Here is a 13,821-nt window from a genome sequence, read left to right as displayed (position 1 = left end):
GACCTAATGGTCAGGGGTCATTTTACCTTTTACCTTTACCTTTTACCCTGCAGATTGAAGAACCACCCAAGGTGGTGATCTCCTGCCATCTTCTATCTTCCCAACTGGCTGTGGACCCTAATGCAGTATGGCCTAGGGATATCGGGGGTGGGGGCTACTCATGGGGGGAAAAGAAGAAGAACCATTGTGCATAAGGACAAAGAATAGCTACACACTTAGTTTTGCTTCTTTCAAACTGAGTTACCATCCTTTCCCTGGAATATATTGGCATGTTTCTCATGACCACCCAGGAAATGATGCGCCACATTAATGCCACTTACATTTACTCCAGCACTAACACATTCAAGTCTCAACACATAATCTTTATAGACTTGCTGTTACCTCAAGTCCATCAACAGCTTGCAGAGTCCTGAGGCATTCCCATGGAGAACAACTTCAAGTATGAACTAGCTCTGAGTACACATGAATAACAATGCTGGTGCTGACCTTTAAAGCTCTCAACAGCCTCGGTCCAGTATACCTGAAGGAGCATCTCCACCCCCATCATTCAGCCTGGATACTGAGGTCCGGTGCCGAGGGCCTTCTGGCGGTTCCCTCACTGTGAGAAGTGAGGTTACAGGGAAGAAGGCAGAGGGCCTTCTTGGTAGTGGTGCCCACCCTGTGGGACACCCTCCCATCAGATGTCAAGGAAATAAACAACTATCTAACACTTAGAAGACATCTGAAGGCAACCCTTGCTAGGGAAGTTTTTCATGTCTGATGTTTTATTGTATTTTTAATATTCTGTTGGGAGCCATCCAGAGTGGCTGGGGAAACCCAGCCAGATGGGCAGGGTATAAATAATAAGTTATTACTACTAGTAGTAGTAATATGAACTAGCTCTGAGTACACATGCATAACAATACTGGTGGGTGCGCTCCCAAAGTACCAAAATAAAAAAGGGGGAGGGGAATGGATCATTGTTATTTAGGGACTGCAGACTTCACCCAATATATGCCACACATTAGCAGCTGGTGGGAAGGAGCAGTACAATGCACCAGGCTCTCCCTTCAGTACAGTCACTGCCACTTACCTGGAGGGAGGGCATGAGGCAGTGGAAAGTCACCACTGTGCCGGCATGCTGGCAGAGTCAATCCACCACTCCCACCATTGAACCCACACCATGTGGTTGTCCTCTTCCCCTCTACCATTGGGTAACTTGCAGAAACTCTGCTGGTGGTTCGCCAGCACTTTGCCCCACCAGGTGGACCACTTCTGATGACACAGATTGTAGTCAGTGTGAAGATGTGTGCTACATGTATGAAGAGAAAGTGTGTCTTTGTGTGTGTTGCAGCTTACATCCTGTTCTTCACCTTGGACAAGAATTCCCCCATTGACGACTGGGTCATGGAGTCCATCAGTGGCGACCGGCTCACCCATCAGATCATGGACCTCAATCTTGACACAGTGTATTACTTTAGAATACAAGCCCGCAACGCCAAAGGAGTGGGTCCTCTCTCAGATCCCATTCTCTTCCGGACTCTTAAAGGTTTGGATTTTCAACTATTTGTTGCGAATTGATGTGTTAAGGAGTTGGATCATAGGATAGGGCAGGATTTTGAGTTTTGGCATCAGTTGCAGTTTTTGTGTGCTCCTTCTGGCAAGACGATGGACATAGGAACATCATCATTGTCCGGTGATGGTGTGGTTGCTCGAAAGCAAACAGGCAAGACTCTGACCTGTCTTTTCCAGGCTTTATTATTAGTGCAAACTATTTACGGTGAAGAGCGTCGCAAGTTCATTCCTGGCTCAGTCGCTAACAGAATCTGGGAGTGGGCGGTCCTTGCACCTCCCCCAGCATAACAGTCGCATGACCCCCAGCGTTCTCCTCCCTTCCTTGTGCTGAAACCTACTGCGCAGACTGGGCGCTGGCAAAGGGGTACTTCCCTCCTCTCCGACTTGCTCAGCCTCGGCATTGAGGCTCTGCCTAGCATCCCCTGGTCCCACCACCTCCTCTCCACTGGAGGTGGAGCTGCTTCACAAGATCTTTGGAGGTTCCCTATAACACAACTGCCCTTCCCCCTCTCGCCTCGGACCTGATGGCAGTTCCCTGACAATCATTATAAACTTTATTGCACTAGCCAAAGGAACATAGACGGCTGCCTTATGCTGAGCCCAGATCGTGGTCCAACTAGAGTGGTATTTTCTACACCAGGCTTCATCAACCTTGGCCCTCCAGATATTTTGAGACTACAGTTCCCATCATCCCTGACCACTGGTCCTGCTAGCTAGGGATCATGGGAGTTGTAGGCCAAAAACATCTGGAGGGCCAAGGTTGAGGAAGCCTGGTCTACACTGACTATCAGTGGCTCTCAGTGGTTTCTGCAACAAACTTTTTTCAGGGGATTGAACCAAGGACCTCCTCCATGCAGAGCACATGCCTGGCCATTGAGCTATGGCTCTTCCCCTGAAAACATTTGACAAAACTGTTTTCTGCCACTGGAAAGAATAATAATAACAAACTAGCAGTCCCATGCACAACAGAAGTTCAATTGTAGCTCAATCATAGCTCAAAATAATGAGCGGCGGTTGTGATTGCATCAAAGTCATTGAGAAAAAGATGAGTGACATTTGTGCCAGTTACAGAAGCATCAAACATGAAATTTCCTTTGCCCACATTTCCTCCAGCCAGGGGCCTGCTCATTTCTGTATTGATTTCTTGTGAATAAGAAGCTAGCGGTGATTCACTCATTGAGGTTAATGGAAGTTCAAAATTGCAGTCTCTGTTTCTTGTTTTGTTTGGAGATCTTTCAAATGCATTAAAAAGTAATAGGCACAATAGAATTGTTTTATGAACATACCCAAGGTTTATAAGATGTCATGCGGGCAATGTTTTCTCTGCCATACATGAAACAAATAATCTTTATGTCCTGAGTAGTTATAGTGCAGTATGTTTTTCAAATCATGTCCTGGGAAATCCTGGAGTTCCTCACCAGCTTGTTGGAAGAAGCTAAAGGAGAAGATCAATAATGGCAGAGAACCCTAGCACTGAGAAGGGCATGCACCAAAATGGCCTCTGAATTTCATGGCCCCAGTTGCACCAAGAATAATTTTGGGGTGGCGTTTCTTCAAGTTTTTCCAGGGACAGACCACTGTTAGCAGTGGCTGGTGCCTTCCTTCCTTTACCTCGGGAAACTCTTTTGGTGGCCTGGGTGCAGGTTTACTTCCTCTGATGTACTACCCATTCTGTGGCATTCTGGGCAAGGGGGTTAGTGGCCACAGTGAAGTCTACCACTTTCCACAAGAGTGTCCATAAATGGCACCAACCCATTTAACGCATTCACATTGAGTATTAAGAAAACATTCGGAGGGGGGAGGCAGCAAGGATGAGTACTGATCACCCTAGGATCACCATTCTGATCACATACTGTCAGACTTTGGGGAACCGGCTTCCTCTCCCATGGCCATAAATAAGACGAACAAATGAAAGGAACGTCTTACCAGTTGGAGTCTTTAATAATCACAGTGAGAGAGAAAAGAGCACGTCTCCCTAGAAATGGCGGTGCTCCCAATTAAGGCTTACTCCCCTCCCAATCCCTATTAATCTATGTCACTCCTACGTTTTGTAATCTGAGCTTGTACCCTCTGCGCTTTCTGTTCTAACACTTTCTGAGCTCTCCGTGTCTTTGGGGATGGGGGGTGAATGCTGTCCAGAGACTGTGAATTTGTTAACCCTCTCTCTTCCAGTGTTTCTTCTCCTAGCTGTTCCCCATCCAGTATTTCCCAGCTTCTGCCTTCTGAACTATGCCCCTCTGCAAACCACTCTTCCAAATCTATACTGTCCTCCTGTTCCTTGGAAGATTCAGAATCAGGGATGACTCCTACCAATCCTTCTCAGTGCAGCCCCCCCCCCCCGCATGGTTGGGAAGGATGATCTTCTAAAGCGGGCAGCCCCCCACCCCCCACGTGTGTCAGGGCAACACTTTCTGGGTCAGAGGGCAAAAGCCCATTCACTACTTGTAAAAGTTCTGCCAGACAGCTACTTGTGGACACCATGGAGTTAGAGAAGTAAGATTTATTCACTGCCGCCACTACTACCATGTGATAGACGTGATAGGTGAGGTAGGCCTCAAAAATGTTTGGTCAGTTTCTGACTGAGCCTTACACCACCTGGGCTCTAGCCACCGATTTCATGTTTCATTGCTCACATTGAGTACCAAGGCAGCCAACATGCTCCATAGCGATGGTGAGAGCACTCAGCGAGCCATTGTGTCAATGGATCTTAACTATTTTGCACCTTCTGAAATAATACACAGACTGAAACACAACCACCCTTTGACATTCACCTTTCTCTGAATTATGCAGTGCTTTTCTCCCACCAAGTAATCTGTACAAAAACACATGTGCTAGGATGAACTGTGCATATAAATGCTTATATAATTGGAAATATACCAAAATGCATTCTATTAGCAAAACTTGCTCTGCAAAAATGTGTACATGAGGCAAAATCACATAGGAGAAGGTCTGCATAGTGAAAAATGATCACACTAGAATGCTGATGATTTTTCATAAGGACCCCTCCACCCAGAAAGCAAATGGATATGGAATTGTTAGGAACTGTATTTAAATTTGGAAAATCTGAGAGAAACCAAATTGATATATTTTTTCACCCCTACTCTGGGAAAGGGCATTCCACAATATCAAAAAGGGACCCCCTGCAAATTATATCAAGTTCTTTGTTTAGTTTTCCAGAAAAATGATTCGTGCCCTTGGAATGTGCAAGCCGATTCCATTTTTCCTAGCAACTTTCAGTCTGCAGAGTCAGTGAGCTAGCCCAGACATCAGGTTTCTCCTGAGAAATAATCTCTCATGGCCTGGTGCTTGCCTCTTCCAATGAAACCCCGAAGAAACAAGTCTCTTCATCTGTGCTACTCAATGAGTGAGCAAGTTAGGGCTGATTTGAAGCACTGGAATTTGTCTTGGAGAATTTACAAGCCCAGAGCACTAAGCTGCTCTGACAGATGGCTGCTCTTTTTGCAGAAGCTGATACCTCTCTGTTTAATTTTTATTGTTGTTGTTTTTTAAAAAAAAGCTACCAAGAAATCAAATTGAACATGGGAGACCTTCTTTATGTAATAGTTTGTAATGAATTAACAGGAACTGGGTGAAGCAATTCTAAGCAATTCATCCGCATGCATTCTTAGCTTATCGCATCCCAGCCAGGATTTTCGGGAGTTTGCCTCGCCTGTCCAAGTCAGATTTCTCTTTGCATAAAATAATCAGTGCAACTCTGATGGCTTTTCACTTCTTTTAAACCACCATAAATTGCAATGAGAGAACACTTCCTTTGCTATGTCTTCTTATCTACCAAATTAAATGGGCACCAGCTTCCTTTCATTCTTGCGATGAGTGTCAAAGGAAAAACCCATGTTAAAATGAAGGGTTTTCCCCCCCAACTAGGTGTCACATCATCTAAGTATAAAAACTGCAGAGCAATGAGACATCAAATGCTAAGGAGACCTAGATATCTAACTAGATCTGAACTCAAAATCACCTACTTTGTAACGTTTATGCAAGGTATCATCAAGCTCATCGGGGAGATGAATTTTAGATCAGAGGAGATGTATTTTTTTGAAAATAAAAAAATTATTTTCTTCCGTCATCTAATAGCCTATGAGGACACTGTCTAATACCCTGGCATGAATATTTAATGCTATCCACCCTAAATATGTCATGTTCAATAACATTCAAACTGTTTCCCCCCGATAAATCTGATTCTACATGTAAGGTGCAAAGAGCTTCTGATGTCTGGCTCACACTCTCAATTATGCAAAGTTATTGGATTCTTGTCCTTAATAATGATTAAGAAGATGTGTTTGGTGTCCCACAGATACAAACACGTACATGTCTACCAGCTCCATCTGGTACGCAGGCTGAGACCCTACCTGCCCGTGGACAGTCTCGCCAGAGTGGTGCATGCTCTAGTTATCTCCCACTTGGACTACTGCAATGCACTCTACATGGGGCTACCTTTGAAGGTGACCCAGAAACTAGAACAAATCCAGAATGTGGCAGCTAGACTGGTGACTGGGAGCGGCCGCCGAGACCACATAACACCAGTCTTGAAAGACCTAAACAGCTATCAGATGTTTAGAAGGCATCTGAAGGCAGCCCTGTTTAGGGAAGCTTTTAATGACTGATGTTTTAATATATTTTTAATCTTTTGTTGGAAGCTGCCCAGAGTGGCTGGGGAAACCCAGCCAGATGGGCAGGGTATAAATAATAATTTGTTGTTGTTGTTGTTGTTGTTATTATTATTATTATGGAGAAAGAGAGAGGTCACAATACATTTAATTTCACAAGGAACCATGTTAGCATCAAAAGAACAACCTCCATCTCTAAAATACTACGTGTGCGTGCGTGTATCTATATACTTAGCATGACTGAAAAGTTTTTTTGTGGTTTTTTTTGCTTTCTTCTTTCTTTCTGAATGTGGATTAAAGATAAATGAATCTACCAATTTCAGTTTTCCTCATTCCAGTCCAAAATCCCATTCTTCTCATTTTCCATCTTTGACATCTTCAAGTACATTTCTCCTAACATAGGATTGTGCCCAGTACTAGTCTTATCCAGAGTAGATTCATTGAATTCAACAGATTTGGCTACCTTGGGTCCATTAATTCCAGATGATATCCTATCAGTAGGATTTGTTTGGCTCTAATGCATAGTTGAAGACAGGAGTGCCTGGCGTGCTCTGGTCCATGGGGTCACGAAGAGTCGGACATGACTAAACGACTAAACAACAACAATGCATAGTTAGGGACGCGGGTGGCGCTGTGGGTAAAACCTCAGTGCCTAGGACTTGTCAATCGTATGGTCAGCAGTTCGAATCCCCATGGCGGGGTAAGCTCCCGTTGTTCGGTCCCAGCTCCTGCCCACCTAGCAGTTCAAAAGCACTCTTAAGTGCAAGTAGATAAATAGGGACTGCTTTATAGCGGGAAGGTAAACGGCGTTTCCGTGTGCTGCGCTGGTGCTGGCTCACCAGCTGCAGCTTCGTCACGCTGGCCACGTGACCCGGAAGTGTCTTCGGACAGCGCTGGCTCACGGCCTCTAGAGCGAGATGAACACGCAACCCCAGAGTCGGACACGACTGGCCCGTACGGGCAGGGGTACCTTTACCTAATGCATAGTCATTTTTTGTGTGATATAATTCATTTTTGTACGTTATTTTGCTCACCTTTTCTTGGTCGGAGACCTCTGTGGCCAGAAGTGCCTCTCACCTACCGGTACTTCTGTTGGTACCACAGTTAACAATCACTCCTGGGTCAGGAAAGTTTTTCCACAGTAGTTCTTTCATTGGTTACTTCAAGACTGGATTACTGCCAGGGAATCTATGTGGGACTTCCCTTGTGCTTGATCTGGAAGCTGCAGTTGGTGTAGAATGCTGCAGCACAATTGCTGACAAGAATGAAGCCTTGCCCACATATAATACCTGTGCTCAGAAATCTTATTTTCTTCCGGGCCAAGTTCAAGGTGTTTATATCCTAACACTGTGTCCTTAACAACTCGGGATTACGTTACCTGTGAAATTACCCCAGCACATGCCCACACAACCACTCTGGCCTGAGGGACTGGCACTGTTTCACATGTCTCATAATACCCATTCTGCCTTTGTAAGAAATTAATATTTAAGTATAGAAGTACCTACCCTTTGGAACTCCCTGCCATTTGACATTAGGCAAACACCTCCACTGTACTCTTTTTCGGCAGCTATTAAAAATGTTTCTGTTTAGACAATCCTACCCAGATATGTAGAATGTTGAAGTTCATTTTTCGTTTAGTGCTGATTTTTTAATATTAAAAAATGTTCTAAGTAGCTGTTTTTAACTGTTTTTATGGATAGTTTTATGGTTTTGTCCTCTTTGTAAATGGCTTTGAGGGTTGTTGTTTTTTTACAATCAAGTGGCATATAAGTTTTATGAAGTAAATGCCCTCTTCATAGATGCTTACAAAAATGATGCAATGTGGCACCAGAAGTTCCCTTTGCAGCTAATGATCCATACTTAATCATTCTGAAGACAGCATTTCACTCTCAATGTCCCATTAGGCTTACAGCAGACAGATTAATAACATTAAATAGTAAATATTCAGCAGCAGTGTTCTTCTTTAGTATCCAAAGTTATGCCGCTATGTTCTAGAAGGTTCTTTACTACAGAATTGCAGGTTGAAAAGAGACAAGTGAATTAATATCACGCAGAGAAGGGATTCCCACCACCACCACCCCCTTGGTCTCTGAAATAATTCATTAAGAGTCTGCCTTTCCCCTTCACCTGTGGCTGAAATAGGTAAGTCAGGAAGAGCAGGGCTAATGAGAGCTATTCCACTGTGCCACAACTGTAGCATAATTTTCTTCTAATGTGTCACTCCTCATTTTCAAATGAATCTTAATTGCAAACTGTATTATAAGTGGGAACTGCAAGGCAGTGGCTTATTAAAAGTCCTTTATTGTGCCAAGCCACGAACTGAGAGAAAGTTTGCTGCCCTGGAATCATAGAAAAATAGAATTATAGAGCTGAAAGGGACTCTGGGGTCATCTAGTCGCACCCGCCACAATGCAGGAATCTCAAGCATAGAGGACAGATGGCTGTCCAACCTCTGCTAAAAGACAACACCAAACACCTTCAAAGAAAGAGAGTCCATCTTCTGAGGGCTTTTATTACATATATGTATTCAATAGACTCACATACTTGTATTTCAATTTCACACATTTTATGCTGCTGTCAGTAATCTGAATGGCATGCACATCCCTTAGTACTTTCTGTTAGAATTCCTGTTCCATGATTGCAGTCATGGGATTTTTGTCTATCACATGACGGTGTATGTTTTGACTCCACAGAGTGGGAAGTGATGGAGACAGGATGTTTGTGTTACTGTGTTCCGTGAAGTGGGACTGTTGTCCTTTGTTCTTCCTCTTTGCTGTCTGATGCTAGAGAGAGAGGGAGCCATGTTGCAGTGCTCTGTGTGTGTTTATATGTAAATAAAGGAGATTAGCCAAAATGCTGAGTTGCTGAGGTCTATTTCGTGTGCTGCGCAAACTCTGCAGATCCCTAAGTGTGCCGGTATCTGTTGGCATCGGTCGCTGTGATGTTCGGGCAGAAGAAAGCTTTTGAAGCTCCTGAACGGTTGACCAGGAGGAAGGGAACATGCCAGTCGGGCATGTGTCTCTACCAGGATCCTACTCGAGTGTAGGCTGAGCTCCTAACACTTTCTCCATTCCTGCAGACCTCCTTGGGTGTTAGGATTGGCAAGGGGGTCCCTCTTGGTAGTTTCACCACCCTCCAAAATTCACCAGGGTGTCAGCCCTTCAGAAGGCATTCTCTGCGTCAGCCCCTAACTGTGGAATCCCCTCCCCACAGAGGTGCATCTCATTAATTAGCTTTTGGCATTTGCCAAAGATGCCACCCATACTTCTGAACTAAATTGTTTTGATTTTACTACCATGCTAGTATATTGTTGTAACCTGCCAAGGCCAGGTAAGAAATCCTATAAACAAACCAACCAACAGTGTGGTTGGTTGCTGTTTGTGTGACATTGTTGTAAGCCAAAAATAGCTTCTCTCCTGAATTTATGCCAATAAAACTCAGAAACATGAGGAGTTAGGAGTCCAACGTTGTTTATTGCAAAGCAATAGGTTACAGTCGTTCCACAAAACTGTAACCCCGCCTGGTTGTCCAGGCAGTGGTATTTATAAAATTTCAAACAAAGCATTTCAATTTTCACCAATCATATACACCATTACCTCATTTCATGTTTAATACACATGTGCAATAAGCACTGGCAATTTCTGCTGATTAAGTTCTGATTTCCACCATGTTCTGTTACATTGTGTTAGTATGCATGTTGGGAACCTGTGTTATGTGCAGCCATTTGCACCATGTAGCAACTGATGTTCTAGCTTTGAGCTGTATCTTCATGATTCACATACAGTCATACCTCAGGTTGAAGTAGCTTCAGGTTAAGCATTTTTGGGTTGTGCTCCACAGCGACCTGGAAGTAATGGAACGTGTTACTTCCAGGTTTTGCTGCTTGCGCATGCGCAGACACTCAAAATGACATCACACACATGCGCAGAAGCGGCAAATCAGAACCCGCACATGCACAGAAGCGGGTTGCGTTCACTTCAGGATGTGAACAGGGCTCCGGAACGGATCCCGTTCGCATCCAGAGGTACCACTGTATTAGCTGTATTTCTGCCCCAGTGGGTGGGGCGGCAACTTGCAAAACCATCAGTTTCATAAAGTAACAGGCTATTAGAAGCACACTCAATGATTTGCAGGGGTACACATTTATTGTGGCCCTTTGGGCCACCACCACCACCACATGATGCCATGCGTCAAGTGGCAGAAGAACCAAACCCCCACGGCAGGTTGCCAGGAATGGATAAGAAAAGCAAAAGTCCTTAGCATCTGCTTTTTATTCAGTATTCACAGAGAGAGGCCTGGGAATGCATCCTCTTGGAATAATGGCATTGTCTTGAGTGACTCCCCACACCCCTTTCTCCCACTTCCTCATTCATGTTTAGGAAGCTTTTGATGTTTAATAGATTAGGCAGCATCTTAAAAAGCAGAAACATCACCTTGCCAACAAAGGTTTGTATAGTTAAAGCTATGATTTTCCCAGTAGTGATGTATGGAAGTGAGAGCTGGACCATAAAGAAGGCTGATCGCCGAAGAATGGATGCTTTTGAATTATGGTGCTGGAGGAGACTCTTGAGAGTCCCATGGACTGCAAGAAGATCAAACCTCTCCATTCTGAAGGGAATCATCCCTGAGTGCTCACTGGAAGGACAGATCCTGAAGCTGAGGCTCCAATACTTTGGCCACCTCATGAGAAGAGAAGACTCCCTGGAAAAGACCCTGATGTTGGGAAAGATGGAGGGCACAAGGAGAAGGGGATGACAGAGGACGAGATGGTTGGACAGTGTTCTCGAAGCTACCGGCATGAATTTGACCAAACTGCGGGAGGCAGTGGAAGACAGGAGTGCCTGGCGTGCTCTGGTCTATGGGGTCACGAAGTGTTGAACACGACAAAACGACTAAACAACAACAAAAGATTATTGTATTTTAATATTCTGTTGAAAGCCGCCCAGAGTGGCTGGGAAACCCAGCCAGATGGGCAGGCTATAAATAATATATTTATATTATTATTATTATTAATCACCTTCTCCCCTACAGGTGACGTTGAGGGCCCTTTGCTTCTGAGCCCTTCGCTCTACTACTTTCAATGCTCGCTGGGTTTTGGGAGAGGGTGGGTCTGGAATTCTTTCTAAAGGCACTGTGTCCATCAGCTGTTGCCCTCCTGGTTCTTCCTCCTCTCCCATGCTTTCCCAGCTTTCCCCCTCATCTGCCTCTGAGCTGTGACCTCCCTCAAACCCCTGTTGTCATTCTGAACTGTCCTATGATGTCCAGTCCCTGACACCATGTGGTTCAGACCAGTTTCATAGAATCATAGAATTTTAGAGTTGGAAGGAACCCAAGAGTCATCTAGTCTTAACCCCCTGCCATGCAGGAACATCAGCTAAGGCATCTATGGCAGATAGCCATCCAACTTAAAAACCTCTAAGGAAGGAGAGTCTACCACATCTTGTGGGAGTTTATTCCACTGCCCAACAGCTCCTACTGTTAGAAAGTTTTTCCAAATGTTTAGTTGAAATCTCCTTTCTTGTAACTTGAAGCCATTGCCTCGAGTCCTACCCTCAAGAGCAGGAGGAAACAAGCATGTTCCCTCTTCCATGGGACAGCCCTTAAAATATTTGAAGATGGCTATCATATCTCCTCTCGGTCTCTTCTTTTCCTGGTGTGTTTTCATCCAAGTAGGAACCAATTAGGTCCCAATTCATGCAAATGGGTGCAGGCTGGAATCCACATGGTTTAAGTATCTACCAGCAACCACATATATGAACCTACCCGGACCCTGAGATCATCTTCTGAGGCCCTCCTTTGTGTGCCCCCTCCTTGAGATGTTCGGAGGGCGGTGACATGAGAATGAACCTCCTCAGGGAACCTCTCCCCAGGGATGTTCGCCTGGCGCCTTCATTACACACCTTTAGCGCCAGGCAAAAATGTTCCTTTTTAACCAGGGGTTTGGTTGCCCTGATTGACATCCTATGCCCTTTTAAAATGTGTGGGGTTTTTTATTGTGTATTTTGTGGTTTTATATCTTGATTTTATTCTGCAAACTGCCCTGAAACCCCTGGGTATAGGGCAGTATAAAAATTCTAATTCTAATAATGATGATGATGATGATGTCTACTTTGGGGACAAGTTTTGAAGACAGTGTGGTATAGTGGGTAATTGCTCCCACCAAAACATTATCAAGGGTACCTGCTAGCAAGACCTCTACCCAGTTTTCCCACAGTTTCCCCTGTAGTCTGTACCTTTTTCCTTTCATGTCCCTTTCACCTCACTATGGACAATCCACCACTCCTAACCAGGTGTGTGTCACCTGCCAAGTGTGACATGCATCCAATGACATGGACTACATTCCACAAAAGTACCGTATTTTTCCGTGTATAAGACTAGAGGGTTTTTTCCTACCAAAAAAAATAGGTTTAAAATTGGTGCTCGTCTTATGCACGGGTTGTGCTGAGGGGGTGTTTTCTTAACTGGGAGTCTCCCAAAATAAGGGGCGTCTTATACATTGGTGTGTCTTATACACAGAAAAATACAGTATATGCCATCATCTTTATTCCAGGGTTGCATCTGACTAAGCCATACTCAGAGTAGACCTATTGAAATCAATGGCCTTGGGTAAGTCATGACCAACTTGAGTCCATTTATTTCAGTGGGTCTGCTCTAAGGGTTGCTAAAGTGGGATCTAACGCTTCCTCTTTAAGATGCCAGAAGACTATTTGTTGTTTTCACGGCAGCCGACTAACAGACTAACCCTCTGGAAATTGCCTAGGAGATGTGTTGCTATCACAGTGCATAGAGAGAGCATCCGTAACCTTAATTTGAAGGATGTATAAATTATGTGAACTGATATGTGTCAGTCGGGGAGGGAGGGAGGAAGAGAGAGGTTGCTCTTTGCTTGTTAATTCTGATCGGCATTACCCTCCTATTAACACAGACAAGAAAGGTCTTTATTTGGGGCTTTCTGCAGGACATGATCGACAACGGTGTTAAATTTGCAATCATCCTTTTCTCTTTTTTGAAAAACTGCTCTATAATTGCTGATATTGTCATCGTGGAGTGTTTCTCTCCCTCTCTCCCTCTCTCTTTGAAGAGACAACATCAGGCAGAATTTTTTGCGTTACAGTGCCCTCTAATGCTTCACTGGGGTGACAAGTGTGGGAATGGGAAACCAACTTACGTCCCTGAGTTACAGAGAACTTGCCAGGAACCAATGTCATAGACCAAAGCAACCCTGAAATATTTCGTGGCGCTATTTATGACAAGGGTTACATCCTCTTAACAGCACAGCAGTGGAAGGGACATGAAAAGCAAAAAGCAACATCTTATCTAGCTTAGTTACCAATGCCATAAATGCTTGAGATAAAGGTTTTGGCCAGGGCATGTTGACAAACTGTATTTGTTTTTGATGTCCTAATTATAAATCATAGGTATAGACCTGTGAAGAAACCCATTATAAAATTATGCTCTAGGATTTCTGTCCTCTGGTGCAATGTGGAAGGGAAAGGGTCAGTAGATTCCTACACACTTCCTTTAAAGTTCAGCCTTCTCCACACTAGTGCCCTGCAGATGTTTTGAACTGATGGTTGTTGATCAGTTATGAGAGTTGTAGTCCAGAACATCTGAAGGGCATCAGGTTGGGGAATACTGT

The 13,821-nt window shown here is 44.3% G+C and overlaps 1 protein-coding gene across 2 annotated transcripts in view; it reads left to right on the top strand.

Annotated features, from left to right (window-relative positions):
• Positions 1-13,821, top strand: part of DCC (DCC netrin 1 receptor) — a 934,061-nt gene that overhangs the window by 834,144 nt on the left and 86,096 nt on the right. For both annotated transcript variants that reach the window (XM_081929563.1, XM_081929562.1), the window contains exon 20: positions 1,334-1,528. In XM_081929563.1, coding sequence (XP_081785689.1) covers positions 1,334-1,528 — 195 coding nt within the window. The remainder of the gene's footprint in view (positions 1-1,333; positions 1,529-13,821) is intronic.

This window comes from Podarcis melisellensis (assembly GCF_964234715.1).
Source record: "Podarcis melisellensis genome assembly, chromosome: 11".
NCBI lineage: Eukaryota > Metazoa > Chordata > Lepidosauria > Squamata > Lacertidae > Podarcis > Podarcis melisellensis.
Note: the sequence above shows the minus strand (reverse complement) of the source record. Positions and strands in the feature narration are given on the sequence as shown.